This window comes from Medicago sativa, chromosome 4, assembly GCF_051527215.1.
Source record: "Medicago sativa cultivar Bolivia chromosome 4, Bolivia_mono, whole genome shotgun sequence".
Taxonomy (NCBI): Eukaryota; Viridiplantae; Streptophyta; class Magnoliopsida; order Fabales; family Fabaceae; genus Medicago; species Medicago sativa.
In genome coordinates, this window is record NC_140752.1 from 91,882,401 (window position 1) to 91,897,817 (window position 15,417).

Genomic DNA, 15,417 nt, shown 5'->3' on the forward strand with positions numbered 1-15,417 from the left:
ATAATTAAAAGCAGATACAAAACGATCAATACACGTTATCCCCTAATTTATATTTCTAGTTGCATTTCAATCCTAATCTATAGACGTACTTTGTCCTCGAAGAAATGAAAATACAAAACTATTTTTTTACTTAAACTAGTTTTTGAGACTCTCTAGCTGGTGACTACTAGTACAGGAAATTATTCTGACGATATTCTAGCTAAGTTGGAAAAGCGAACAGCTTAGACCCTTTCATCGTGGTCTATGAACTTCTCGATTGTCTTTCCTCTTCTTTTATCGGATGCTCTAAAAGTGCCATTTACGGCCAGAGAGAGAGAGAGTATGTCGAGACAAATTAAATCAGTTAAAGAATGTAATGCTTGCTAAACATTCCTGAAGTTAAGATCGTCTTGTTAACACCATTCCTGAAGTTAAATACAACGGTTTACAATATCACTCTCGTGCAACTGATAAATTGTTTTCAGAAATAAAACATTATAGATATAGATGACTAATGTGTGTTCCGTAGATGGATCTTTCGTATAGAAACAAGCAAGACTGAAGCATGAAGGCACCAATTAAGACCCATGGGAGACCCAAAATAGAAGAAGATAGAGTGTCATTTTACAACATACAATCTCTTACAGGAAGTCAGTCACACATTAACTGATCAACCGAACTCAATTTACAGCAAAAACTTCGTCAACTAGAATACAACAACAATTCAGCCTTATCCCACTAAGTGGGGTCGTCAACCGGAATATATATAGTATATACATCAACGATAAAAAAAAGCCTAGAAATTCAAACTGTTGCTATTGGCTGTCACATGAAGCTTAATTCCCAACAAAAATTATGTATAAAAAATGTGGCAAGCTACATTTATTTTTATTTTCACACTTAAAACAACACCGCACAACAGCATGGCCTTAATTGCAAACCGCAAATTGAAGAAAAAAAAATATAAACAATCAAAACACGAGTGCGCCAAATCGCACTACTATCTTGCATAACCACCATCTTCTGCCTTTAAAAAGTTGCCAATTTGCTCTAGCGCCTGCAAGATACAGAAGAATTATTAGATTCGCATCGGTTATACAGAACTTAGATTCAGCTTTAGCATCCGTGAATATTCCAGTTTGCCCAAAGCTAACAAATTGAAATGGAGTTAAAGGCATGAGGCAGAAATTGTGCAAGACCTCAATTGCAATTTCAGTTGGAGACAAATCAGACGCATCTTTTCGGCCCAGTTTTGTTGCTATATCTGCACATAAAAACAGCACAGCATCAGAAATTGTATTTTGATTGTTATCATCTAGGAAGCATATAACATGAAGGAATAGTGTGTGTTGAGCTTCACAAAAGATTGTAAAGCAACAAGATCACTCTTTTTTATTGGAGAAGGATCTATACATACAGCAACATGAGTTTTAAATGTTTTATTTTGAGCAAATCTTGAAATACTAATTGATTCAGAACACTAGGACAAAAAACTAAGCTTCAGATATCACACCACGACAATGTAAATACATACAAGGTGTCTTCCTGTTTTTTCTTACAGAATCTGGAAAATTTTATAAGTTTTAATTTCAAAACAAAAAAGAAAATTTAGACATACTTTCTAATGAGACTCTAGCATTGGCGTTGGCATAGAATTCACCTCTCTCTTCAAAAAGATCAGACAAACGCATCAAAGCCTGCATGTGAATTACAACTGGTCAAATTATTTTGTGAAAAATATTTTTTTACGCAAGTTTGGTGACCAAAATTATGGATAATTAATATAAGGGAAATGTTAAGCACCTTTAAAAGTAAGTTTTTATGAAATTCGGTGTAATCAATGCATTGGAATTTGTGACATTTGACTTTTTTAAAAAATAATTTCTAAATTTGGGATGCTTAAAGAGTGCCCCGGGGGCACTCGTTAACAAGACCCTTAATAATATGCTTTGACACGCACACAAAATCTTATTGATGCAAAAAATTTACCGCAGTGTATGCATCTCCTGCTTCATCGTGTAGAAGAGGGCGAGAATTAGTTCCCACGGCTGCAATTCTTTTGGCCAATGCTTCCACTGGTACATCTAACCAAACACTAACCCCCTTGTGCATATATTTCCTGGCAATCCATTCCCATACAAATACATGTAAAGATGAGGAAATACTTAATCATAAAAAGTGAAGCATAAACTTTGCTCGATACTATTAGTATGTTAATTTTTATACCAATTAATAGGCCGCACAACAGCACCTCCACCTGTAGAAATGACAAGTTTATGCATCAGGGACAGCTTATTCAATGCCTCAGTCTGAAATGGTAAACAAACAAATGAATAATGACTGTGTGACAGAACCATAGGCTAGCCGGAACAATTCACAATATCTTAGTATCATAATAGTCAAACAGAATAATAGGAGTTAGGAGATACAGTAGTGACTTCTCCGTACATGCCATCATCAGACATTATGCTGTTTAAAATTATTAACATCAAATTTCAGAACCTTGTAACAAGCTTTTATTGTAGGACATGAGTTTCAACTTACGTTAATATCAAACTAACTGCTACATAAACTTGATGTAACAGTTAATATGCTTCAATTCAGGAACTATGCCATGAACTCCCCTGCTAAAAGACATGTTGCTTTTAATCTCTATAATCGTTTGGTGTCAAGCAACATGTTGAGTCACTTGATAGGGGTGTACATCAATACATGGCTCATAAACTGAACTGATTTGAACCATATTAATGGTTCAGTACCTTAAAACCACTTTAGTAAAAATTGTCATCAAGTGACTCAGTATGTTGCTTGAGACAAACCAATTATAGAGATTAAAGATAATGTCTTTTTATCTTTTAGCAGGGAGTCCATGGCATAGGCCCTGGTCACTAATCACACACAACACAAGAAGTGTTATCAACATGTTAGTGCCACTATAGCACCTAATTGATAAATTTTGTACTAATAGCACATTCCGTTACGCTGTAGCGATACAGCACCGCTATAGCTGTTATTTAACAACACTGATGACAACGCTTATGAGCTACAACCAGTAAGCACCTAATTATTTCTTAAAACCTTTTTAAGAGAGGAGGATTTGTTTTAGGGAGTGTAGTTACTAAAATGTTTATTTCAAACAAAGTTGGGGGTGTAGAGATAATCCAAAACTAGAAGCCAACATAACAAGAAAGCAAATGCCTCCAGACCTCGACTATAAATGTAAACTATGTCTCATACCCAGCTGATACGATCATATGAAATTAATGCTCTGTTGCCAAACCTGTAAAGTTGGACAGGGCGGTCCACCGTCCATCTGTGACATGGGTGAACAAACAGGCTCTCATATTGTTAAAGTAGAGGACAACTCGCTCCTAGTAACAAGCTGGTAAGAGGGGGTGGATTCCACCATATATGTACAATCAATCAATATAGAGGTCACACTCTTTCCATGCCCATTTGCTGTCTCTACAAACTAAATCAATTTACTTGCAGAAATCCTAACTGGTTGAAGAAATATTCTTCTATTTCAACAAAAGATCCGTAAATGTGGGACGGACATTCCACTGACTCGGTAAAAGGAACTACTTAAGCTAGTTATACAAACTACAAGAAAATATTTTGTTTATTTGGATTCTCTTTGTTTGATGTTCTGTGCTAATCCTGCCTGTGACACTGCTAAGTGTCAAGTACCATCATGAATTGGTATGTAGAACTGCCACTGTTAATTGTAGAGTACCAACATGAATTGGTATTTCAGCACACATCTATGTAGCACTGACACTTCACATCGAAGGCGTGTCTAGTGTCTGACACGTGACAGTTTGCGACACTGACATGACATTGACACATGTTACATTCAATTATTCGATTATATCAAATTAATACCGGTGTCGACGTGTCAGTGCTTCATATTGATCTCCCGTCTCCTTGGAGCAGCTTATAATATATAGAAGCAGAAAATAAGGGTATTGGGATGTAATTAAAGAAATAGGAACATCTAAACGTTCAGACAACTTAAGAAAAATTATCAACACTGAAGAATATGAAAACTTGAAACTGTCCTTTCCAACTGACCTCCTTCTCGCGAAAGAAAGATTCTCCATAGAGCTTGAATATATCAGCTACAGAGTTTCCATCAACCTCTTCCTCAATCAATGTATCACTATAACATACACATGAGTAAAAAATATAAAATCAGCAAGACCTATAATATGGCCATGAATCAAAAAATATAAAATCAGCAAGACTTGTAATATGGCCATGAATCAAAGTAACTGTTTTGCAATAGGCAGATGTGGACACTATAATAAACGAATTTCAAACAACACTCTTGTATGAAAACTAGAGCAAAATCCCCAGGATAACTGACCCCCTCCCCCCGTTTTTATCTATTGCATAATAAAATTGTAGACACCTTAATTTAATATCACTTGAATATGAACACTAGTTGGACCTCATATCAAATATTAAATGTAGTGTGATGATTACACACACAAAATGATATTGTTTCTTTATTGCCTATTCAAATGGTACATTTGGCCAAAAAAAAATGCTACATAATTTAAATATATATATAGTGTGATGATTACACACACAAATGATGTTGTTTCTTTATTGCCTATTCAAATGGTACATTTGATATAAAAAAAAAAAAAAAAAATCAAACGCTACACAATTTACATGTTTTGGAAACTCATCTTTCCCTGTGAACAAAGACAAGAAATTAATATATACTAACCAATCACAAAATGAATAGCTAAGCGCTTGCGACATAATTTTCCCCACAGTTGTCTTCCCAGAGCCCATCATTCCTGCATGTCAATTTGAAAGTATTTTGAATGCCAAAGTAATCATACTTGTATTGCATGCCGGGTAATCACGAGACATCAACCAAAGAAACTGACCAACAACATATATACAGCGCCCACTTAAATACGGCAGAATCTGTTGCGATCTATTCTGCAATTTTATTGGTTCAAGTAAGAAAATGGTATATATATACTTAAAAGGGCAACAAAAACTGAGCTGATATTACTATCTGTTGATGGTTTTGCTTAAAAAATGAAGGATATAACATCAACTAAAATGAATGAGCTTAAATTAATTAAAAATGATGAAGAGCATATGCTATTACCTTCAGAACCAACTCTTCCTCAAGGGGAAACTTATGCCCTCCAGATTCCAATGTTGAAGCTACAAGAGTAATATCAGAAACAAAATGTAAGGATCCAAAATGGGAAGCACTTATTTTAGTAGGTAACAAACTAAACCAAGTATGAGCATATTAAATAAATCTGCTCAAACACCACACTTTTCCTTGAAATATGCGGTAAATTCCTTTTTTTTTTTTTCAATTAATCACCAGAAGTAAATGCTATTCAAGCATCCAATGGTAAAAGCTAGCTTAATATTGGCTAATGTAATTATCAATTCAACGTGATAGAAAATATATTCTCAGGTGCCAAGCTGGTATGACTATTAGGGGAGTTTTGGGTAAACACTTTAATTAAGTGCTTATTATACAAGAGCTCATCATATGACAAATTTCATAAAATCTTAAATTCCATGAGCTACTTGTGATTGGATATAAATGTTGCAAAAGTTGTTTGTGTTCTCAACATTTGTTTTAGCTGCTACAATAGAACGTAACAGTGGATGGAAGAGACCAAAAGTTATCTTAAAGAGCTTATTGGATTAAGGTGAAAACAGCTTAATGTCTGAAAAAATGACGCAAACACATACATCAGACACGCTGACATCAACACTAATTAGAAGGAAAAACAAATGAATTGATTGAATATAATCGCATGTGTCGGTTAGTATCTGACACCACATGTCAACACCTGAACACACTTTGGATCAGAAGTGTGTCGGTGTTATGGGCTACGCAGTAGTTACTCAAGATAATGATATATATACAAATAAACCATTCTAAATACCCTCCCTTTGCATATTAATCACGTTATAGGTATTCAAATAACATTCAACAGAATTTGGAAGGAATAACGTATTAATGAAAGAAGCATCTAAACTCTATGATTTTGATCTCATGGAACAACCTAGCATCTACAAATTTGCTTAAAAAGCCAAAAAAACAAAACCTCGCTTTAAATAATGACAAAAAAACTACACTTTCAAAAACAAAAGGGAAATTGAATAAAACAAAAACAATGCCAACTGTGAACAGTGTAATTAATTGGTTTTAATTAATTAATTAATGTTTAATTATAGCAGAACCTGGAATATTGTTATAAGAACAAGCAACTTCCGTAGAAACCTTCTTGCACCGAATCGTCTGAAGCTTTTTCAGTTTACCGGTCCGACTCAAAGAACAACCCGTTATTCTCACACAATTCTCGGGTCGGGTAAGAACCGGTAGATGCAACATTTGAACAGCTTTAGCATCCATTACATACAGCGGCAATACAGAGTGCAAACTGAAACGAAGGTGAGTTTTCCTCAATTAACGATCCTCGATAAAATAAGGAATGGAAACCGAAACCAAAAGGAATAATAATAATCGAAACTAATAAAAAAAATGAGAGAGAGAGAGAAAGAGATACTGAACTGACCTGGTAGATTTGTTTGAGAAATGAAAGAAAAAGAATGGAGTGGAAGCAAAATCTAATTGGAATGGATGAAGGTGATATGATGAAGAGAAATGATATTTTGACAACCATTTTTGACAATTTTTGGACAACTTTCTCTCTCATACTCACATGATGTTGTTATCATCTCTCTTCCTTATTCTCTCTCCATTGTTTTTGACCAATAAGAAGTGAAAAAAACAAGGTTGTCAACAAAGTTGTCATCAAATCGATGTCAAAATATCATTACTCTATGATGAAAGTGTTAGTTAGAGTTGAACAAGGTTACCCACAAACAAATAGTAAGGTCCAACACCCCAACTTTCACTATTGGCCACTTTATTTTTGATGTAGCATTTGTCTGTCAATTTTTATCCGATGGGAGTTAAACAATCTTTACGAGAGAGTCTTAATTTTAATAAGAAGTGAAAATTAAAATAGTGCATGTAGAGTTTATTCTTTTCATTTTCAAATTTTTTTTAATCAAGTGGTTTAATTATTAAAATTTATGTTTGAAATTCCAACCTCAAACTTTGCCTATAACGAGTAAAGTATTGTGGGAGGAGATAAAGTTGTTTTCATTTTGAGTGCTACTAATAATATAAAGATTGACAACTTACCAACTGGGAGATCCAATATTGGTGGATACCGGATAGGTGGCAATTGTGGTAGGTGTGGTATTAGACTCTGACTTTTTCCTACATGATGGTAGTTTTTTTTTTTTTTTTTCAAAATATAGTTATTGATTTGTTGGTTTTTCTGGTTTTTGTAAGTAAGAGCGGTGTTATTTGAATATATCAATTTATTTGACAATCAAATAGACAACCATATTATTATAAAGAAAAGTATGTATTGACCGGTAGGAAAATTAAAGTAATAGAGAAAGAAAGTAAAAATATAATGAAAAATATTGAATTGAAAATTATACAAGTTGTATAAATTATGGTGCATAGTTAGAAAAAAGTAATTGATATTACATTGAAAAGTCAAATTAGTCAATTATTTCGAAATAATATTTTTTTACAAATCGATCACTAATTATGAAATGGGGGAGTATGAACTTCAAATTGTTTTATTCAAGAATTGAATTCAAATTGGACGGTTCATTTTCGGTGGAGCTAATTAATTACTTAAACGTTTTTGGTTATATAAATCATTTTGAAAATATCTTTATCTATATTTTTACATTATATATAAAGTGGGATACATGATTTTGAGATGATTTTTTTAACTTCCAATTATATTTTTAAATAAAGTTTTTTTATAATATTGTTATATTTTTTTTTAAGGAATATTGTTATATTGTTGGTAAGCGAGAAAAATTTATGCTTATGGTTTTAATCAAAATTTTATAAAAAATACTGTTTGAAATCATGGGTGGACTTGTGTAAGGCCTAGTGTGGCTGGCTATAGCCACACCAACCCGGTCCAAATCATCTTTTTTAATATTCAAACCTGTCCTCAAATAAAAAATTTCGAAAGGGATTTGATGGTTATTTGACATGCTACAATGTAGAAGCCTTGGGAGGCTATATATAAATAGGGTTGTTTTCTCTTTGAAGAAAAGTGACGTTACCAGATGGGCAAAGGCTACGGTAGGCAACCTCTTTAGGTCTCCTACCGTAGGAGACTTGAATGTTTTTTTTTTTTTTTAAAATGAATGTCAACCATTGGATGTGTTTAAAAGCTTTTTAATGGCTGAGATATGTAGGTTTTGTGACTTGTTAGTATTTTAATTTTAAAAAATGCAATTGATTTTAATATCACATTTAACAAAGGATATTTTTGACATTGTTGGAAAAATGGTACGTAAATCTCAGCAAGATGAAACTCCCAACAATTCTTTTGCATATTGTTCCCAGGAGCTCATGTGAAAGCGGCGGTGATTGTCCTGTTTGCTAGTTGGTGTTCATCGACGGTGAAAAACTCCAACAACTAAGTTGTTGTAAGCATTATTTTCATGCTGATTGCATTGATTTGTAGCTTGGAAATCGATCTAGTTGTCCAATTTGTTGTGGTAAGCTCGCCGGTAAATGGTGAAAACCATCGGCGTCGGCGGCTCCGGCGAGAGATAATCCAAACTTAATTGGACTTTACTGGGTTACATGAAGCTCTAGTTATTGAAAAATTGAATTGTGATCAAGCAAATTATTAATGTAATATAGCAAGAAAGAAACAGAGATCGAAAATCAATTGAACGGAGAAGAAGGCGGGTTCAAGATTTGTTACTGTTAAACCAAAAATTGAAGGTTATGGTGTTTTTCTTGAGTTGGTATGCGATAACAATGGTGGACGTGGAAGAGGTTGGAGAAGAAGATGGTAGGGAGAATGTTAGCCATGAGATTAGACTTGAAAAAATTTCAACCTATTGATCAATCCTTTGAAATACGTAAAATAAGTATGTGCTTTCTCCTTGCCTTTCAAATTCGTTCAAAAGTACGTAAAAATTGTTGAATTTCATTGTGTATCGTGTGTCATCCGATCGGGTCGTATTTCGGGTCGAAAGAATCCGTTTTAAAGGAGACGGGCGAAGAAGAATGCTATTAAAAAAAATAAAAAAATTGGCGAAAAAAAAACAAAATAAAAACAGACTTCGCAGAAACAAGACTCGAACCGACAAACAAAATAAAAACAGACTTTGCAGAAACAAGACTCGAACCGACGACCTGTAACACAACATCCAGCACACATAACTAACCGCACCACAAATAGCCATTTGCATTTATATTTATATGATTTTGATTTTATTTAATTGTTAAAACAGTTTTGAATAGTGATCAAATAATCAATAATTTAATTCATAATAACACTTGTTAAGGATTCAAGAATAGAAAAAATTGATAAGTTTTATGTAGAAAAATTACTTTTTAAAATTTCAATACATTGAATGCATCATTCTCAAGACAAGGTTTCTTCTTTAGATTTCTTAAAAAGTTTCTTGAGGGCACTAGTTAGCATTTCCCTTCATTTTATTATGGGTTTTTATATATAGCAAATCCAAAGACACAAGCCTAAATAAAATTTATTTTGACACACATACATGAAAGATAAAATTTTAAAGAGAAACGATATTTAGTGTTGTGACTATGTTATTTTCTCTTTTAAATTTATCATTTTTGTGCGCCCGACTTTTTTGATTTGGAGTTGTTTTCAACTAAGAATTTCTCTTCTATATAATAAATTCGACCGTTGAATAATACCTAAGTGGACTAAGGATGAAATACGAACTTAAATTTTGACGATCGAAATTTTTGTTGCAAGTCAATGCGACAAACTCTCTATCTCTCTTTACTAAAATTCAAGTTTCTAGTTCATTCTAAGTTCAATTAGGTTACATCCAACAGTTGGAGCGATTTTGTTTGTTATCGTTTGTCGCGTAGGTAAGTTTCAGTCGACAAACAAATGTAATTCCATGTTGACTAGATTTCTGAAGGGATAGTTTGTTGGATCAACTTATCTCTAAGATTCTGAATGGTGAAATCCGTGTTATTGGTTCATTCTTAGTTCAATTGAGACATATGCAACGGTGGAAATAATTTTATTCGATGTCGTTTGTCGCTTGGGTGAGTTTATGAAGGGATTGTTTGATAATCTTACTAAGACTGACTTCCGTTCTATGAGAATCTTCTTAGAAACTAAGATTCATATCATTGATAATCTTACTAAGCATGTCTTCCATTTTATGAGATTCTTTGTAAGAATTGGGATTCTTATCTGTGACAATCTTGGTAAGACTAACTTCCGTTTTATGAGAATCTTTTTAAGAACTTAGATTCTTTTCTTTGATAATCTTACTAAGACTGTCTTCTGTTCTATGGGAATCTTCTTATGAACTAAGATTATTATCTACGACAATGTTAGTAGGGGTGGAAATGGGCTAGGCCGAGCCGAGCTTTGTAAGGCCTAAGCCTGGCCTATTTCAAAAATTATAGGCCTGAGCCTGGCCTATTACCCGTCATAGGCTTATTTTCGAGGCCTGGCCTAGCCTTTTTAAAGGTCTGATGAAGCCTGAAAGCCTATTTAAAAGCCTATTTTACACTAAGGCCTAGGAACATCTATAAGCCTACCACTAAATAGGTCAAAACTTATGAAGGCCTAAAACACACAAATATGACTTCTACTAAATAATAAATACTTACGAAGGGCTAATCACACCAATATATCTGCTACTAAATAGCCAAATCATATGAAAGCTTAAGTTTATAAAAATAAAGCATCAACATTATCAATAATGAAATGCATATTATATATTAAAAGCTTAATAGGCCGGCCCGACGAGCTTAATAGGCTTTTTTGTAAGCCTTAGCCTAGCCTATTTGAGTAAATAGGCTTTATAAAAAGCTTGAGCCTGACCTTTTTATTAAACGAGCTGGGCCGAGCTAGGCTTTAAATAGGCTAGGCCATAGGCCCCTGTCGGACGGCCTGGCCTGTTCCACCCCTAAGTAAGAAAAAGAAAGTAACTAAACTCTCAAAAAAGAAAAAGAAAGCAACTAAGCTCTATAAAAATCTTTCAAAACACTAACATTCGTTCTATGAAAATAGTCCAAACACTAATTTCTTATCTATAAGAATCTTTCAAAAGACTAACATCTGTTCTATGAGAATCTCCCAAATACTGACTTCTTATCTATAAGAGTCTTTCATATGAGAATCATCCAAAGACTGACTTCTTATCTATAATAATCTTTCAAAAGACTAACATCAGTTCTATGAGAATCTTCCAAAGATTAAATTCTTATTTATAAGAGTCTTTCAAAAGACTAACTTCTTATGTATAAGAATCTTTCAAAAGACTAAAATATGTTATATGAGAATCTTCCAAACACAAATTTTTTTATCTATAGGAATCTTTAAAAAGACTAACACCCGTTCTACGAGAATACTCCAAACACTAATTTCTTATCTATAATAATCTTTCAAAAGACTAACATCCGTTTTATGTGAATCTTTCAAACACTAATTTATTATCTATAAGAATCTTTCAAAAGAGTAACACACGTTCTATGAGAATCTTCCAAAGACTAACTTCGTATCTATAAGAGTCTTTTAAAAGACTAATATACGTTCTATGAGAATGTTCTTAATACTAACTTCTTATTTGTAAGAATATTTCAAAAGACTAACACACTATCCATAGGAATCTTCCAAAGACTAACTTCCTATCTATAATAATTTTTCAAAAGACTAATACATGTTCTATGAGAATCTTCTAAAGACTAACTTATTATCTAGAAGAGTCTTTCAAAAGACTTACATTTGTTCTATGAGAATCATCCGACGACTAACTTCATGTATATGAGAATCTTCCAAAGACTAATATATTTTTTATAAGAATCTTTTGAAAGACTAACATCCGTTCTATGAGAATCATCCGACGACTAACTTCCTGTATATGAGAATCGTTCAAAAACTAATATATTATCTATAAGAATCTTTCAAAAGACTAACATCCGTTCTATCAGAGTCTTTCAAATATTAACTTCCTGTCTATGAGAATATTTCCAAATTTGTATTACTTTAATCTTAAAACTTTGTTGTTTAGAAATATTCTAATCTAATTCATTGCATGTTAAATTTTTTTTTTTTTTTTATAAAAGACTTCCTTTTAATGCTCCTAACATCGCTGGAAAAGTGTTCAAAAATTCAAATGTTTAAGCATAATTAAACAAAATTTAATTTAATAGAGGCTAAAATTAGGTGTTGAATTTTTTTTTACTAGACATTAACATGTCAAATTGTTTTTCATTCCGTATATTTATTGAGACCAAAAACTTATTTAACTCTTGTTCTCTATTGACCATTCAACTAATAATATTCAATTATTTTTAAAAAAAACTCATAATATTCAATCTATAGTAAAAAGGTAATTATATGCCTCATTATATGAAGTCATTATATAGTAAAAACGTAATTATATACTCCATTATATGAAGTCATTATATAGTAAAAAGGTAATTATATACCTCATTATATGAAGTCATTATATTTTTTTTTTTGAGAGAGTGAAGTCATTATATAGTACCTCATTAATATATGAAGTCATTATATTTCTCAAAAAAAATTTGCAGCCATTATATTAATGACGTTCATAGCAACGAAACAATGCTGCAATCATTAATGATGTTACTGGGAAAATAATTTTTTATTCAGGAGGAAATTCCAAGATTGCCCAACAGTTAAATAAATAACTTAGATAGAAATTACCTCCAATAATAGGTTACCAATGTACCACAACCTACAAACACATGTCACTTTAGTAACAAAAAAAAAAAACAGTATTTTATGTAGTCTCCTACCGTAGGAGACCTATTCATGTCTCCTACCGTAAACGGCACCTTAAAGATGTTGTAGAGGGTATAAAATCAACCTTTTAGAGGTGGTTTTTAGCTATAAAAAAAAGGGTTAATTAAGTTTTTATTCCTATAAATATTCACAGTTTTGTTTTTAGTCCCTACAAAATAAAATCACACTTTTTAGTCCCTGTGACATTTTTCTTAAGCATTTAAGGGACTAAAAATGCTGATGGAAAATTTTTATAGGGACTAAAAATGCTGTTTGAAAATTTTATAGGGACTAAAAATGTTGATGAAAAATTTTATAGGGACTAAAAAGTGTGATTTTATTTTGTAGGGACTAAAAACAAAATTCTGAACATTTATAGGGACCATTTACTTAATTAACCAAAAAAAAAAACATTATATGTGTTACGAGTGATTTTCAAACCCACCTGTTTATTTTATTTAGTTCTTAATTGGGTGTTGGTTTTCCGCGGATTGAATGCCCCTTATATATTTTTTTTCAATTTGTAAATCCTTGGAAATAAAATTTTGTCATAAAAAAACGGTTATACACTTTTATTTGATTTTTTAAAATCAAACACACAAAAAATAAATAAAAAAGTTATAGGTCTTATTAACGAGTGTCCAAGGCACTCTTTAAAGATCTTCAATTAAAAAATTATTCGCTATAAAGGTTAAACATTCCAATTTTCAATTCATTGAATATGCAACTTCCAATATTTCAAAATCATTGACTTATTTTAGAATCTTAAAAAATGTCATTAAGACACTCCTTAGAACATCCACAATGGAGACTCTCATCTTTGAGGTCTTAAATGGATCCCACATTGACACGTCACTTTTTAATAATTTTTTAATAATAGTACCTAATAGGTACTCAAGCGTGGAGATCCTCTAACAAAAGGTCTAATTGAGTCCCACCAATATTATTTATTTAATACACTATCTATTTTAATACACTTTTTAATTATTATTTCAATAAAAAGGTGATGTGGGCCCATTTAAGAATGATGTCTTAATTTAGACCTTGCATCTTTTAAGACTCTCACTTTTTTTTTCTACAATGGAGGTACCTATTAGATACCAGGTCTTAAATGTTTAAGACTCTCCCATGGTAGATGCTCTCAGCATCTCTAAAAAATTATTAGTAAATGAAAACAACAAAATAAAAATTGCTACTTTTTCACGTTGGTAAATAAATAGAAGAAGGCTGTCTCAGGGCTCACCAACCACCGCCAATTAGAAGGTTGGTTGGTGGAACTAGTGGAGCAGGCTGTACGGACGGGAATGGATAGTGTGCTATCCATTTTCTATCTTTTCAATATTTTTTAGAGTATTACTTTTCCCACCCCATGTCTTTCCTCGCGCGCTCTATTTTTTTTTCAATTTTACCCCTGGTTAGGATTTCGTTTTTCGGATTGAATTGTTAGAATTTTGCAGATGTATCCGGATTTTAAAATCCAGAATAGTGTTTTACCAGAACTTTTGCAATTTTAAGCTTTACAATTCGTAAAATGGAATGCAAATAAAATAAAAAACAGAAATAAAAAGACACAAACATAAAAACAACTCATTTTATTAATATATGAACAATACATTACAATAATTTTCAAGTTTTTTAAGCTTATTGCATAAGATCCTAAATCTATTTCTAATCTTCTAAGAGCCTAATTCTAATCTCCTAAGAGTCTAACCACTGCTATGTGATAGGACATATCAGTAGTTTGCATATTGGAGGAAAACCGGAGGAGGAGGGAAGAGGAGGGCGGGAAGAAGAAAACAATTCCCTTGAGAGAGGTAGGGGGTGCTCAAATTTACGCCCGACAGGCGAAACCAAGAACCACGCTGACCCACATGACCCTCAGATGAACCGCACTTAGTTGCAGCGCGGTTCCATCCTCATTGACCGTTCATACAAACCCTGAAAGTTTTCAACGAGGCCCTTATCTATGAAAGGCCAACGATGGAAAACCATGGTTGTAGAAGGAAGAAGAGGAGGAGAGGGTGGGAGAGGATGGTGTGAGAAATGGTGGGGGTTTGGAAGGCTATTTATAGGGAGGGGTGGGTCAAAAACGGTTGGGAGGTCATAAATGCAGTCAAAAAACGTGGTAAAACGCGTTTTTTTGACCTGATCACCGACAAAAACCTGTGGTGCAGACCACCGGCCATGACTGATGCATTCCGAAGTATAAAATCCGAAATGCACGTCTGTTTTCCGGAATATATTTTCCGGATTCATGCGATAATGGTGAACGAGGGAAAAGTTGGCACTTCTTGTAGGGCTAAGGACATTCCGGAATGTAAAATCCGGAAATCTTCAGCATTGAATTCTTTTGAAGGAGAGCTTGGATTCTTGTGAAAGAGAGCCATTAATGTGGGTTTGGACGGTTACAACCACTAACACGTTTTCATTGACTGTATTAATGACCTAGGACTTGTTTTAGGCTATAAATAGACTTTCATCTTCAACAACTACCTTCATTCTTCACTTCACCTCTTTTTTTCCATTTTCTTCAAATGTTTCTAGTTTTTTTGGGGTGTCAGCGGTGTCA

At 33.0% G+C, this 15,417-nt stretch overlaps 1 protein-coding gene across 1 annotated transcript; it reads right to left on the reverse strand.

The window, feature by feature from the left end:
• Positions 1 to 581: 581 nt before the first annotated feature.
• SK1 (shikimate kinase 1) lies at positions 582 to 6,598 on the reverse strand. Its single transcript, XM_085705544.1, has 11 exons — positions 6,552 to 6,598; positions 6,217 to 6,416; positions 5,114 to 5,172; positions 4,884 to 4,938; positions 4,718 to 4,790; positions 4,054 to 4,141; positions 2,206 to 2,288; positions 1,969 to 2,098; positions 1,598 to 1,676; positions 1,179 to 1,243; positions 582 to 1,036 (listed from the first exon to the last, which is right to left on the reverse strand). The coding sequence occupies exons 2-11, from the start codon at positions 6,386 to 6,388 to the stop codon at positions 980 to 982; spliced, it is 861 nt and encodes a 286-aa protein (XP_085561670.1). The 5' UTR covers positions 6,389 to 6,416; positions 6,552 to 6,598; the 3' UTR covers positions 582 to 979.
• Positions 6,599 to 15,417: the final 8,819 nt, after the last annotated feature.

What these genes read in the sequence shown, in the direction of transcription:
- SK1 (XM_085705544.1), bottom strand. Translation starts at nt 6,388, where the DNA reads ATGGATGCTAAAGCTGTTCAAATGTTGCATCTACCGGTTCTTACCCGA. An exon ending in CTTTCTTTCGCGAGAAGGAG is followed by an intron (nt 2,289 to 4,053) that starts GTCAGTTGGAAA and finishes TTACCATTTCAG; the next exon opens with ACTGAGGCATTGAATAAGCT. An exon ending in GTTGTGCGGCCTATTAATTG is followed by an intron (nt 2,099 to 2,205) that starts GTATAAAAATTA and finishes ATGGATTGCCAG; the next exon opens with GAAATATATGCACAAGGGGG.